Below are 16,176 nucleotides of genomic sequence, written 5' to 3'. Positions count from 1 at the left end.
CAGAATACCAGTTTATGCAATCCTGCTTATCGTTTTTGTCAAACATAAGGGGAATTGCCGGACAAATTTGTAAGTAAATACTTCGTTATTCTGATAGTTAAGTTGTTGTGTTTGGAAACATAAAGGTAAGCATATAAGGCCATCACTTTTAGGTTAGGTTTTTTTTTAGGCGTACCACATTAAAAACAATCAAATCGGAAGCTTTTGTATAAGCACAGAAAAGCTAATTTATGTTTTACTCGTTAAACGTAATAAATTAAAAACTGTAATTGTAATTAGATAATATAATTAAGTTTACTTGAGCTTAACAAAAACATTAAAAAAAAACAAATTTAAAAAATCCCGAAAGAACGAAGAAGACAAAAAAAAATTTAAGAAGGTATACTGGTAAGGTTTGCGTGGCCACGTGTGTATATATTTGGAGATATATAGTATGTATATTTATTTTATATCGGATTTTTTCTGGGTTCGCGCCCAGTTCGTGTTGTTTTTTGTTTCTTTACACTGATTTATATAATTTTTTTTGTTTTGGTTGACACGCACTTTTAATACATATGTTAATGTTTTTATTTTTGTTTAATTCGAAATTTTTACCCAATTTCCTCCACTTGCCAATTTGTTTTTGATATATACATACATATGTAGGTAGGTAGGTAGGAGTGCAGCCCTATCGGGCTCAATTAGCACTTGATGTGCCATTTTGATACACTATTCGTAGAACCTCCTGTATCTGCTATTACGTTTCACCTTCTCTCTCAAACCATTTTGAGGTTTCGATGAAACTACTTATGTCCGATATGCTTTTGGTGGAAATCCATTCAAGGTTTGGTGCTTGGTGGATTCCGAGTGTTTTGTGTCGGATCTGTGCTAGAGCTGGGCATTCGCAGAGAAAGTGGAAGATTGTTTTCTTGTTCCCTGCTACTCCGCAGCCACGGCAGATGTCGTTGTAGGGCAATCCCATTTTGGACGCATGTTCCCCAAATGGCCAGTGCCCTGTTGTGGTAGCTGTTATTCTGTAAATACTTTTTCTTGACCTATTTAATAAGTCATTGGTTCTTTTCCTGTCATATGTTGGCCATAATTGTTTAGTTATGACGCATTTTGTAATGTTTTTCCACCTGTTGTTTGCAATTTGCTGAAATTGTCTATTGATCTCTCCTTTTATCGATCCTAGCGGGCTTGGTATTAGCTCCGCCTTGGATTCATTGAGGAAAGCTCCTGCCTTTGCCAACTCGTCTGCTTTTTCGTTACCGAAAATGTTCCTGTGGCCGGGAACCCAGATCAAGTTTAGCTTGTCTGGAGCTTGTCTTTTATTGAGCTTAGTGCTCTCTTGCAGTTGTGAACTGTACTGGAATTTGTCATGGGTGAAGACAATGCCAGGAGGGCCGCCTGGCTGTCCGTAAATATAGTTGCTTTATGTATATTCCCGTGGTTTTCTAATAGAACTTCGCAGGCTTTTTCTATGCCTAGTACTTCTGCTTGGAAGATGCTAGCCGAGTTCGGTAGACGTATAGAGAGAGATATGCCTAGATCAGCAGAGAATACCCCCGTGCCTACTCCACAGTCCATTTTGGACCCGTCGGTATAGATTGAGGTGGTATCTTCCTCTACCATTGAACCTCTTCTCCATTCTCGTCTCGATGGTATCCTCACCTGGAAGTGTCTATTGAAATCCAGCTTTGGGAGAATGTAGTCTGATTTATTAATAGTGAACTTTTTTAGAATTACACTATGTCCGTAGTTCTGCTGATTCCAACCTCCCAATTCTTTTATTCTTATCGCCGCAATAGCTGCTGTTTTGTGAATAAAAATGTCCATTGGCAGTTGCTGCAGGATCACATTGAGCGCATCAGTCGGACATGACCTGATTGCACCCGTAACACCCGCACATGCTGCTCTTTGTATTCCATTTAATTTTCTAATATTGTATTGTTTGTTTAGCGCTGGCCACCATACCAGAGCTCCATATGTAAGTATAGGTCTTATGACAGCCGTATACATCCACATGATTATACTTGGTTTAAGGCCCCAATTCTTGTTGACGATTTTCTTAGAAGTATAGTAGGCCATGTATGCTTTGTTTATTCTTTTTTCTATATTTATTTTCCAGGACAGTTTGGTGTCAATCTCCACCCCCAAGTATTTACTTAGCTGTGGGGGATAGAGTGAGTGTAGTACCGTTTAGTACCGGAAGTTGAAACTGAGGTATTTTGGTTCTGCTAGTGAATAGCATCAGTTCAGTTTTGTTCGGGTTAACTCCTAGACCATTGTTTTTAGCCCATAGGTTTAACCTACGAAGTGCTCTTTCCATAATCTCGCTGACTGTTGAAGGAAACATGCCTGAAACCAACAACACTACATCGTCTTCATACGCTACTGCTTTCACTCCTCCACCGTTTAGTTGGAGTAGTATTTCGTTCAGCGCTACAACCCATAGAAGCGGAGAGAGGACCCCCCCTTGAGGCGTTCCTCTACTCACATAGCTTGTTTGTGTTGCAGCGCCGTTTGAAGCTATAATCTTCCTATTCTCAAGCATCGATAGTATCCATCTGCACACAGTGTCGTCTATCCCACCATGTGCCAGAGAATTAATTATCGCATTTACTTCTATATTGTTGAAGGCGCCCTCTATGTCTAGAAATGCAGCCATGGTGTATTGTTTGTGATGTAGTGATTTTTCAATTACACTTATCACCTCGTGAAGGGCGGTTTCGGTTGATCGGCCCTTCATGTACGCATGTTGGGACTTCGATAACTTCTCCGCCATTATTGTTATTACGTGTAGATCTATTAGCCTTTCTAGTACCTTCAGCATAAAGGAGGTAAGGCTTATAGGTCTAAAATCCTTGGCATTCTCGTGTGTTCTTCTGCCTGGTTTTGGGAGGAACACAACTTTACTTCTTTTCCAACTTCTTGGGATGTAAGATAGTTGTATGCTTGCTTTGTATATATTTTCTAGCCTTAGAACCATTGGTTCTCCCAGGTTTTGCAGCATTATGGGCATAATCCCGTCAGGACCTGCCGCCTTATATGGTGCAAAACTATTTATGGCGTATTTGATTTTTCTTTTGTCTACTATTTGGCTTCGATAGTCAGCTGCGTTCAGCGGTGGTTCTGGTTGGACCCTCGTTGAAGGTATTTACTGACTCCCGGGGAAGTGCGTTGTGATTAGTACCTCCAGAGACTCTTTTGCCGAGGAGGTCCAATCACTTCCCTCCGCCCTAATGTAGGCAGTATTAATATGATCTTTGGATAGCATTTTATTCAGCCTGGCGGCTTCTGTGCAACTTTCTATCGATGTACAGAAAGATCGCCATGAGTCCTTTTTAGCTTTCCTGACTGCTTTTTTGTATTCTTTCATACTGTCTTTATATGGCTGCCAGATTTTGGTTCTAAAACTCTCATTGAAAGCCTTCCTTAGTTGTGTTCTCAAATTCTTGAGTTCACTGTTCCACCAAGGAAGAGACTTTCTCTTTTTCAAAACTGTTAGCGGAGTAGATTTATTAAAAGTTGTGGTTAGGATTTTTTCTAACTTCTCTACTTTTGAATCTAATTCCTCAGGATATCTGATGCTCTTATTGCCTCCCTTTTCAAGGCATTTTGTTGCTATACTGATAAATTTTCCCCATGCCGTTTATTTAAGTCGTTGTTTTTAGCCACAACTTACCTCGGCGCTAGGTCTTTCCGCACAAATTATGTAAAAAATAGAATTTTATAAAAAAACACAGCCTTTTCACCCACAACTAATTAAGCAAAACACAGTACGTTTGGGGTTTTTTTTTCCTTTGGTTTTTTTTCGATTTTATTGTCTTTTATTCACTGCCACTGCACTTTGGTAGACACTTCGATATAAAAATAATTGACGCTGCGGGATACGTTCGTTCGGTCCGAGATCAACGAAAAGAAGGGCCGATCGTCCTCTGGAGCGGTCCCTTTTGATGGTTTGATAGTGTAGAGTTATGGTGTGATGTTTGCATGTGTGGTGTCTTCATGTGGAATGTCTGCATGTGTGGTGTCTTCATTTGTGGATCGCGTTAGTGTGGTGTGTTGTCGTGTGGTTGTTCAGTGTCGGATGTATAGAGGGGAGAGCTAACTCATCTAGCCATCCCGGCCCCCCTAGGCGAATATTAGCCTAGCAGTCGCTGTAATTGCTGCAGCGTGGCAACAACGCTGCTAAGACCAGTGGAGCGACGGTTTGATGTACGATATTGCCGGCGCCGCGGGGATGCTTCATTTCGCCTTGGTCTGGACGATGGAGGAGCGACTAGCCTTCGGTGCCGACTGGGCTGCTGTGACCGGTTCGTGGCAAGCTGTCGCGCTACAGGCCGTTTTGGGGTCCGATGCAGCATGGTGTGGTGCGGCCTATTGCACAGTTGGCATAAGGTCACTGATGTGCACTCCTGTGTGGTGTGTACCGTTGCCAAGCAGTTCAGGCAGTGCCCGTGAGCTTGAGCAACCTTCTGCCGTTGTATGGGCTGCATGCTGCGAAAAATGCTACAATGTTGTAGCCGGTGTGGGCGCCGACATAGGGGACATCGGCTGCGCTGAGGTTCTGCTACGGGTGTTGAGGACGGTGGTGGTGGTCTCGTGCTACTACGAGGAGCGGGTGCAGTGGCGGTTGCCGCTGGGGTTCGTGGTGCTGGAGTTGCCCCAGGGCGTGGCACGGTTATAGCTGACCTCACCGTTGGCGTTGGCACTGCTGGCATATCCACATCCATTGTAATCTGTGTGGAAGGAGTAATGTGGTTATAAATGTATGTCATTAAAATGTGCATGGCGATTGTGCCACGTTATGTGGCATGAAAGGGTCGTCACGTAGATCGACCATTGCGTTAGATTTCGAAATAGTTTAAGCGAGTTTTTTATTTGCGGGTTTATTACGTCGGGTTTTTGGTTATTTGATTTGCGTTACGATAGTATCGGCGGTTTTTTCGTTATTTGCGGTTTCGTCAATGTGTGGTAGAAAACATAGTTTCATGAGCGGTCTTGTTACTACACCGTTTTGAGTGCGGAGATCAACGACTCGTACATGACCGTCGGAACCGTAGTGTAGGTTTTCTATGCGGCCAAGCCGCCATTCGGTGGGGGGTAGACAGTCATCATGGATGATGACACAATCTCCACGCTTTGGCGCCTTTTCTGGACTCTTCCACCTGTACCTTTTATGAAGGTCCTTTATATATTCTTCCTTCCATCGGCGGCTGAAATCGTGATGGAGAATTTTTATTCTCTCCCATTGATTTAATAAGGATAGCGACCCCACGCCTGGCTCAGGTGTGGCCAGAATGGGTGCTCCTTTGAGAAAATGCCCTGGTGTCAGGGCTGTAAAGTCAGAGGGATCTTGCGAGAGGGTTGTGAGTGGCCGTGAGTTGAGAACGGCTTCAATTCGCACTAACAGTGTGGTGAACTGTTCATAATTAAATTTGTAGTTTCCAGCTACTTTTTTGAAGTGGGACTTAAAGCTTTTTACTGCTGATTCCCATAAACCACCCATATGAGGAGCGCTTGGGGGGATAAATTGCCAGTTAATACCTTGGGGAGCATACCTTTGTACAATCTCTGGTGAGACTTGTTTGATGAAATCCACAAACTCCTTTTCAGTGGCTCTTTGGGCTCCAATGAAGGTTTTACCGTTATCGCTCATCAGTTTTGATGGGAAGCCGCGTCGTCCGACGAAGCGAGCGAATGCCGCGAGAAAAGCCTCCTTTGTCAGATTCGTACACAGCTCGAGATGCACTGCTTTTGTCGTAAAACAGACAAAGACAGCCACATAGCCTTTCATTAAAGTGGGGGACCTTAGCATGGACGCCTTTATCTGAAAAGGCCCAGCAAAGTCGACACCTGTAACTGTGAAAGGCAGAGCGAAGTTGCAGCGTTCCGGTGGAAGTGCTGCCATAATCTGTGTTCGCAACTTCTGCTTGTGCATAGTGCAGATCTTGCACATGAAAATGCATTTCTTTATTTGGGGCTTACGACGAGGAATATAGAACTCTTGACGGACTATATGCTGCATTAGGCGATGTTCAGCGTGAAGCATGAGTAAGTGGATATAATTGAGGAGTAATGTGGCAAGTGGGGATTTCTCTGCTATAATTAGAGGGTGGCGTTCGTTGTACGTCAGGCTTGAGTTAGCAAGCCTACCATTCGCACGAAGCAGACCTTTCGTGTCCAAGAATGGGTTAAGAACCAAGATTGAACTCCTTTTATCAATGGGTTTTGATTCTCTTAATAATGAGATATCGCGGCTGAAGTAGCGCATTTGAGTGGATGCGATTAGTGCGACCTTTGCCTTTTGGAGTTCTAAGTGCGTTAACGAATCGCATTGGTTAGATTCTGGGTGAATTCACTTAATTTTATTTTTGAGTCGCTTTACGAACTTTAGCATGTTGGCGATAGAGGATAGAATTTGGCGTTTTGTAATGGCGGATAATGCAGATATTGACTCGGTAGTGTATGAAATCTGGTCAGATATCGCATTCCATTGAATCCCCAGAGTCTTTGTTGTACTTTCCTTTTCGAATTTAAGGAAATTAGTATCCAACAAGTTTTCTTTCGGAATGTGTTTTACTATATCTGAATGATTTGCAGTAATCTTTTTCAGTGGAAACCCTGCGGTTTTAAGGGCTCTTATGGTATGTTTTTTAATATATTTGGGTGAACCTATAACCTGTGACAAGGATTCGTATGCTTGTGGAAGACTGTGACTTCCAGACAAAATGTCGTCAACATACGTTTGCGTTTTTAACACCTGGGTTGCCAGAGGGAATTCTGACTTGGTGTTTTCTGCCAATTCGTGCAGTGTCCGAATGGCTAAGTATGGGGCACAGTTGACGCCAAAGGTAACTGTTTTTAACTTAAAGTCGCGTAGTGGACTAGTGGGGGATTTTCTGAAAATAATTCTTTGAAAATCTTGATCGTCTTTATGTACGACTATTTGTCTGTACATTTTCTCCACGTCCCCGTTGAAGACGTATTTGAAGATACGCCAATTTAAGATAAGCAGCATTAGGTCTGGCTGAAGCGTGGGTCCCGTAAATAAAATGTCATTTAGGGAATTTCCTGAACTAGTGGATTTTGACGCATTGAAGACAACTCTTACCTTTGTGGTTTTTTTGTCTGGCTTTACTACTGCATGATGTGGCAAATAAAACGAGTAGTATTTACTTTGTATGATTTTTTCGCCAGCGCTGACTTCCTCCATATGGTCTAAATGGAGGTATTCTTCTACGACTCTATCATATTCTGGTTTCAGCTCGCCTTTTTTAAGTTGGTTTTTTTCCATACTTAAAAACTGTGGATAGCAGAGGTGCGGGAATGACCTAAGGCGAGTGTGCGGGGAAATTCTGGCTTTAGTGGTAGTCGTACGACGTACCGGCCATCATCCGATCGAGTAGTTGGCGTTTTGTAAAAATTCTCACAACACCGATCTTCAGGGCTTGTGATTGATACGGGGGGGAGTTCTTCTAACTCCCAAAATTTTCTTAATTGCGAATTGAGGTACTCGTTTGAGATTTCCTCAACTTGAGTTGTCATCGTGGCAACTGGTTCCGCAACTAGTCCACTTAGAACCCATCCGAAAATGGTATTTTGCGCCAGAAGTGTTTTTGTAATTTTCTCAATACCTTCGAGTATTATCTGAGGTATGAGATCGCTGCCTAATAGAAGATCTATTTGAGCGGGAGTGTTGCAGTTAGGGTCTGCTAACTTAAGGTGAAAAACTTTTTGCCAATGCTTGCTATTTATATGATAGCTTGGAAGCATGTTTGTTAATTGCGGTAAGACAATAGCTTCTGCTTGTATGCGCTTATCCGCTTTGGGGGAAAAGAGGGTAATGGGGCAGATTTTATTTGAGTTTTGAACAACTCTTCCGCCCATTCCCGTGATTTCAAAATTGGCCAGTTTTGTTGGCAACTGTAGCCTGTTTTGTGCCCGAGACGCTATGAAATATCGTTGTGATCCTTGGTCTATTAGGGCTCTGAGTTTAAACAGCTCTCCTCGGTGTTCGATGGAGACGACTGCTGTAGGTAGTAGTACCCTACTTTAATTTTCGCTATGTAGCGATTGGGTTTTTAACGCCTTTGAGCAGCATGGTGCTTCTTGGCAATTTTGTGAATTTGGCACTTCGGGATGTTGTTGCAACTAACCCCGTGGCTCTTCTGATATTTGCGCGTTTTGGGGGTAGGCTGGAATAATTATTTACATGAAGCATCGAATGGTGTCGTTTATGACAATAGACGCAGTTAAATTTGCTTTCGCACTCTTTGAGTTGTATGCGCATGTGACAGACAGTTTGTACAAAGTCTTTTTGATTTCACGAAATTGTTGCGGTCGATAATATTCAATTTTTTGAATCTCTCGGAAGATTTGAGCGTATGCCCTCCTGTACATAGTTCGCAAGATCTATATTTATTCTGTTCAGATGAGAACGATTGCGTTTTAAAGAAGCTTCTATTCAAATTGTTGTTGCTATTGGCTTGGGGCTTGTGAAAGCTTCTATAAAGGTCGTGTTGATTACTTTTTGATTTAGTTATTTTTTTATCTACCCTTTCTGCGATTTCGTACTGGGTAGTGAGAAAATCTTTCATTTGTTGCCACGTTGGGCACTTTTTCCGTGATGAGAGCGATTGCTCCCACAATAATAACGACTTTTCTGGTAATGCTGCTGTGCATATGTATATTTACCAGTATAGGATCCCAGTTGTCTGTGGGAATGTTTTGTGTCGATAAAATCGACAAACAATTGGAAACAGTGGATTGAAGTTTGATAAATTCTTCACTGGTTTTGTTAGAAATAAGACACGTTTGTTTCGGACTGAAAAATGTATTCAGCTCTAGTTGCCCAGAGCTCCTTTATTTATAAAATTTCTTATCCTAATTTGTGTATGCACCACATGCAGAGTACATACACCAATCTTAATACTAATCTATTGTACATACCGAAGTATGTACACATATCTTAAACATAAGTGTTCTCAACGGCATACACACTATTTCTTATCTTTTAATAGTTTAGGATCATTTCCGTTCCTTTACATTGAGTGCATTAAATATTGCAGTCTCTAATCAATATGCCTGTTCAAATATATTGAACAGGCTTATCTTCGCCAGTGTTGAGGCAGTACAAAGCAATACATAAACAACACATAGAGATACATATAATACATTTATATAAGGCACGTATGCATTTATGTGCAATACGTATGCACTCAACAATTAACGACAAAGATATTTACTTAAGATAACATATTGACTTAAGATATGTATTTAGGCAATTGAATACAAATGTGCATGTGCACTTGAAAACAACCCTATACCATGTAATATAAACAATACCCGAAATGGGTATTTGTACATATTTATATTTATGACTATATTTTTATGTGTTAGCGATAATGCATACAAATATTTGACATATGAGATCCGTTTCTATACAGATTTATCTCATTTACAATTGTAGCCGTTAAGAACTGTTCAGAAATCTGAACATACTGCCCACGTTGAAGTGTTTACACTTCAAAATAATTCAAGTATTTATAAATCTTGGGCATATTAATTACATTTTTCTTTACAAGATTTTCGGATCGAACTCGTAATAATTTTTCTAATATATTTCCAATTTTTATTGTATACAATTTAAATTTTTAATATTAATAATTAATTTCGTAAGATATGTCCTCCTAGCGGAAATGAGTGCCTTAGTGCCTTGCTGAATTACAGATGCGTTGTAGGACTAGTGTTACGATGACTGCACCAACAATTAATAGAATTAGGTTGTCAGTATTCATGCCGTAATGCACCATATGATGCCATTCTAAGTCCAAGTGTTTCGAATTTAATCACGGGACTTTTCAGGTCGTATGCCCAATTCCTCCAAGTGTAAACTGGTGATCTCTTCATCGAGTATTTTCGGCAACATATGCAAATCTACATATGTTGTATTTGTCAGCCTTGATCCACAATTCGATTTGTGCTACCACTTCATTTCTTAACGAGTTGAACATCTCAAGCTGGGATGACCGTGCGCGAAGCCCAAATTTACCAGACGTCCTTCGGTAAACAAAATAATATGATTACCATTGGATAGTGTATAACGATAGACTTGGGGTTTGATACTAATTTTCTCTTTGACGTTGCATTCAAAAATGCGACGTCGATTTCACAATCGAAATTACCAATATTACAAACGATCGTTTCGTCGGGCATGTGTTCAAAATGTGCGCCAGTAATAATGTCCTTGCAAACAGTTGTTGTTATGAAGATAATAGCTCCTTTGTATGCTTGCTCCATGGTGGTTACTTCATAGCCGCTTGCAAGGCAATGATATAAACTTTTTCAGTGTCAATAACGATTCCGCCGAAACAACGCAGAGGTTATACACAACTTTTGCAAATATCACATAACCAGCAACACAGCACACTTTGCCAGCAATCATCAAATCGGTGGGCCGTTTTATACCATCAATTAACTACTCGCGACAACCATAAGATTATAGAATGTACTCTTGGCTACCGAGTCGTTGATGTTGATGGCTGGCGCACCGAGACGTCTCTCCTTCACCAATTTATATAAATTGTGCACATCGGTTGTAGTTTCTTCGTTCAAATCCTTGACGCCCTTCGGGTATTGTGGGCACTTTTCATGCACTGAGTTGGTCAATTTACCACCATTATATAGAACAGTAAGGTCAGTTCAATACTCCATAAGTATTCTTTATTCATCATCTTTTGAAGGGTAACACTGACCTAGTCTTCCTTTTCATCCTCCTCCCCGTGAACGCGATGATGTCGTGAAGCTGTTCAATAAGTATTTGTTGTGCAGCTGCTGAATCATTGAGTTCACTTGTTGAGTATTTTAAATATTTCAGTGAATTTGCTATTTGCTGCCTTTCAACCAAATATTGAACTAGATCGATGTGAACAATTCTATCCCACGCGGTCCAAGTCAACCCACCCGGCACTCTTTTCAAAAAATACTCCAGAAATATTTTTTTCAAATATATTATATCTAAACATTTACAACATAGTAAAACTATAAGTAAATTTAACAAAATAAATATAAGGTTATTCTTTTTCTTCTTTTTTAGCTCGAGTCGACCGCATCTCTTTTTATTAATTATTTGAATATTTTTTCTTCAGTAGGAAAAGGGTAAACAATGTGCATCGCTCTTTACGATGTGCCATGGCTTATCCTTACGTCCACATTTGCAATCTTGGCATAAAATGACGTTTTCAATTCGTCCTCTCTTCCACTGCAATGGTGGAATATTTTGTTCTTTAAAAAATACAAATGTACCACTTTCAATATTTTCAAACGAAACTTTGCATTTATTTCTTTTTCGTGGTTTATTATTTTTAAATTTTCTATCTTGAGAGATTAATCTTCCTTTTGTTTGTGAAGAAGAATCTCCTAAGTTTATATTTTTCTTTTCAAATGGAAAAGCTGCAGTAAATTTACTATCTGCATTAAATTTTAAATTATTACGAAAGCATTTCTCGTACTTTATTTCTTTTTTAGTTTTATTAAAATATCTTTCAAGGGATTTTAATTTCCCAAACTTTTTTCGTTGATAATCTAATTTTTTATTTATATGTGTTACAACACCACAATGAGCTAATTTGGGGCTTATGTTGGTTGACCCGTATATCAACCACCCAAACACACTGTTCTGGAGTTTGTAATTCATATTTTCAACAGTTATTTTTTCTTCTTTTATTAAATCAAAAAATATGTCCGCACCTAAAAGTAAGTCAATCTTACCCGGAACATTAAATGAAGGGTCGGCCAGCTTTATATTTTCTGGAATTGTTTTAACTTTTATGTGTTCCGAGGGCACATTGGACACAATCTTTTGTACAACAACGGTGTGTAAATTTGCTTCAAAATGATCTGTTAATGATTTTAAATGAAGATTAACTCTTTCATTTGCATTTGTTCTGTTTTGACCAACTCCTTCAATGGTCATAGATTCTGTTCTGGAAGGAAGTTTTAATTTATTTTTTAGTTCTTTGGTTATAAGGTGAACTTGAGACCCACTATCTAATAAAGCACGTGCCTTTATCATTCTTCCATCACGACCTTTTATACCAACAATTGCTGTGGTTAGCAGGACATGTTTAGAATCATTTTTTAATTTATCATTTTTTGTATTTTTAATGATTGTGCTTTTCGCTTTAGAAGTTTTATCTTTATGAAGCCATAAATGATGGTTTCCTTTACAAGTGAGGCAACTTTCGCCTTTACATTCTTTTATATTGTGCCCTGTTTTAAGACATTTGGTGCATAATTTGTGTTTCATTACTGCATCCCATTTGTCCTGTGTAGAAAGGGCTTTAAATTTATGACAATAAAATATATTATGTGAATTATTACATCCCATTATGCATTTAAATTCTGCATTTTGAAATTTTGGTGATGTTTTTGAAGCTTGTGCTGCTTCTAGTGCATTCCCTTCATGATTCAGAAACGATGCTAGGTATTTCCTTAGGGTTTTTAAGGGAATTTTCATTCCTAAGACTTAAATTGTTGTCTAATTTTTGCATAAGCGTATAATTTAATAAAGCTTGTAGCAAATTATCTGCAGACAAACTGAGGCTTTCCAATGCTTGTGTACTTTCAGAAATTTTCTCTTGAAATTTTCGTACACTAAAAGCAGTCTCAGTCACTACTGGTGCATCTAAAATTTGTTTGAAATAAGTGTTTGCGAGTAACCTTTTATTCGTAAATTTTTCGTTAAGAAGGTTCCAGGCAACTGAAAAATTCGTCGAGGTTGAAGGCAAATTTGCAATACAACTTGCAGCCGATCCTCTTAATTTTGTTTTTAAAATACACATTTTATATGTGTCTGAAACATTTTGAGAGACTACGAGTTGCTCAAACAATTCTTTAAAAGTTTGCCACTGAGCGTAATCTCCTGAAAAGATGGGAATGTCTACTTGAGGCAGCGTAAAATTAGTAGCATTTTTTTTGCTAATGGATTTTAATTTAAGTTTGTAAAATCTATTTCTTAAATCATAGAATTTACTCGTTAACTCATCATTTTCATGCTGGCTAATAAATTCAAGCACAGTATCACGAGTTTTTTCTATAAGTCTCTCTATTCCGTCTAGAGAGACTATTTCGTTTAATTCGCAGTCTTCAATATTATTTTCTAATTCTGTTAATAAGAATTGAAGCCTGCGAACTAAACCAGGATTTGGAAGGCATTCCATTTTCCTGGGAGCACTATTTTCTTTAATAATAGCGATCAATTCGCTTAACTTGGCGTGCGCTGTCAAATAAAGCGTGCCTACCGAACCTTCTACGTCATTTTTAAAATAATTATCTTTTTTATTTTTGGGATCTTTGAACAATTCTAAATGGTTTCGTTGAAAATCTGCCCATTTTTTGTCCAAACTATCCAGGAGTTTTTCCAAATTTATTAAATCTTCATTTATATCCATACTCATGGACTTAAAATGAAGTTTTTGCAGTTCCTCTGCTAATTTTATTTGGTTCTCCATTTTCCCAAAAATAAAATAAACAATTGTATATGAATTATAAAAAAAAAAAAAATGAAAGATGCTCTTACCTTGTTCAAATATGGATGTGGAATGTGTTGCTGTAAATTTGGTAATTTTTTTTTTTTTAATATTATTGTGGGTGATAAAGGGTTAAACGACAGCCGTCGCACACAGTAAATAAGAAGAAGCATCGACATCCACCATCCACCGACGCATTGAAAGAAGAAGAATTCTACGAGCTTACAACAGGCGGAGTTTGAATAAAACGACGGACGCGAAACGACGTGGCATAAAAGACGACGCGCATCAATTCTCCTCACCACGCATAATAAAATCCCACATAGATGATAAGATAAATTAAACTAAATAATATTTAAATCCTTTTTATAGATCAAACAATAAAATCCCACATAAATGGGGGCTCAACCTAAAAAATAAAGTGCAAACTGAAAGTGTAAATTAACGTGAAAAAAAAGCATAGCCGAAATGGCATGTCTCAACGATTTCATGCAGTACAGCCTGCGCAATAGCAGCAAGCCTAAAATTGCGACGTTACATAAATACATCTTTGAAAGCGAAGGCGACAGAAGTAACCGCCGACGCCTCAGAGAATTTTCTGGATTCACATACGACGAAGGCAGCGCTGAATACAACCAGAAAGCAGATTACATAAATACGAATCTAAACGAAAGCGACCTAGTAACAATATGCAACATGTTAGAAATCGACTACAATGTAGCTGACATAAAGCTGCACATTTTCAAAAACTTACGACGTAACCACTTGTTGGCCGATCGAAACAGAGACGAAGCTGATATAATTGAAGACGAAGACGACGAAAACAACAACGCCGAAATTGACGACAACGAGAGTAATAACGATGCAGAGAGTAACAGCAAGCTTAACGAAAATAAGGGTGAAATTACAAACTACTACAGTTTCCCTACAGGTGCAACTGAAAGAGATGATGATGAACAAGACACGAACCAAACAAACGCGAGAAACAACGATATACGCATGAGCAATAGTGTTTCAAAACATATACCAAAATTTGCAATATCAATGCGCGACGTAGAGGACTCAATTAGAATTTTCGATGGTTCTGATAAGATTCCAATAGAACTATGGGTAGAAGAATTCGAAGAACAAGCAATCGTGATGCAATGGGACAATTTACAAAAACTGGTATTCGCAAAAAAATCGATACACGGTATAGCTAAACAATTTGTGTTAAGTGAAAGAGGCCTAAATTCGTGGCAAAAACTGAAAGACGTTCTGATAAGTGAATTTAAATCAACAACAAATAGTGCAGTGTTACACAAGCAACTATGTGAACGTAAAATACGAGAAAACGAAAGTGTGCAAGAATATTTCTACACTATGAAAGAAATTGCCTCGCAAGGTAATATCGAAAATGATGCGTTAATGCAATATATAATTGATGGCAATACTGACTTAAGTGTAAACAAAGCGATGTTATATGGTGGCAAAAATTTAAAAGATTTTAAAGAAAAGTTGAAATTCTATGAAATTATGTGCAAACGCAATACGAATAAACAAGGTATAACCACAATAATAAAGAGTATACAAAGTAATGTAAAAAAAGAAATCAACTGTTTTAACTGCGGTGAAAAAGGACATTTGTCTAACAACTGCAAGAATAAGGAAAGAGGCAGAAAGTGTTTCAAATGTAATCAATTCGGACACATTTCGGTTAACTGTGAACAAAAGAGAAAAGAGACAAATGCAAATACTCGTCAAATCGTATCAAGTCGTGATTTAACTAATAAAAACGTCAAAATCGGTGATAAATACTACATATCATTGTTCGACACTGGTAGCAAATTTAATATAGTAACAAAAGCGGTGTATAACAATTTACACAAAACAAAATTACGTGCATGTAATATATCATTAATCGGGTTTGGTGGAAACATGAAAGAAAATAAAATCAAACCAGACGGTTACTTCGATCACGATATACAAATAGACGGTCAAATATTTCATTTAACGTTCTACGTTGTTCCAACCAAGTGTATGGATATCGATGTGGTCCTGGGCGAAGATTTATGTTTAAAAGCAGAAATAACAATTAGCCGTGAAGGTTTAACAATTAAAAAGATCCAAGCGGACAACGAAAATAATGAAGAAGTGCCATTTATGAAGATAGATGCGTTGACTGACAATTTTGAATTAGATATTGGTAATGACGCGAGTGCAATCACCAAACAAAAAGTACGCGAATTAATATACAATTATGAACCCAAAAAGATTGCTACAACTGATGTAGAAATGCGAATTGTACTTAGTGATGAATCGCCAATTTTTTGTAGACCACGCCAGGTACCTTTCTCGCAAGCTATCGTTAATAATCAAATCGATGAATGGCTTAAAGACGGTATAATCGAAGAATCAAACTCTGACTTTACAAGTCCAGTTGTGTTAGTTAAAAAAAGAGACGGGTCACATAGACTTTGCGTTGATTATCGACAAATTAACAAAGTAATTATTAAAGATCGATACCCACTTCCACTTATAGACGACCAATTAGATCGATTACAAGATGCAACAATTTTTAGTACCATAGACCTTAAAAATGGATTTTTCCACGTTCCGGTAGCAGAATGCAGTAAAAAATACACATCGTTTGTAACACAAAATGGTCAATACCAATTTA

The 16,176-nt window shown here is 38.6% G+C and overlaps 1 protein-coding gene and 1 pseudogene across 1 annotated transcript; both read right to left on the bottom strand.

Moving 5' to 3' along the window:
* Window positions 1–4,127: 4,127 nt before the first annotated feature.
* On the bottom strand, window positions 4,128–4,718 carry LOC126766042 (salivary glue protein Sgs-3-like). The gene has a single exon (XM_050483746.1). The coding sequence runs from the start codon at window positions 4,716–4,718 to the stop codon at window positions 4,128–4,130; it is 591 nt and encodes a 196-aa protein (XP_050339703.1).
* A 4,424-nt stretch (window positions 4,719–9,142) lies between these two features.
* LOC126766230 (adenosylhomocysteinase-like) lies at window positions 9,143–10,671 on the bottom strand (annotated as a pseudogene).
* Between the last annotated feature and the right edge of the window lie 5,505 nt (window positions 10,672–16,176).

This window comes from Bactrocera neohumeralis, unplaced genomic scaffold (assembly GCF_024586455.1).
Source record: "Bactrocera neohumeralis isolate Rockhampton unplaced genomic scaffold, APGP_CSIRO_Bneo_wtdbg2-racon-allhic-juicebox.fasta_v2 cluster11, whole genome shotgun sequence".
Lineage (NCBI taxonomy): Eukaryota > Metazoa > Arthropoda > Insecta > Diptera > Tephritidae > Bactrocera > Bactrocera neohumeralis.
This window is presented reverse-complemented; position numbering and strand designations above follow the sequence as displayed.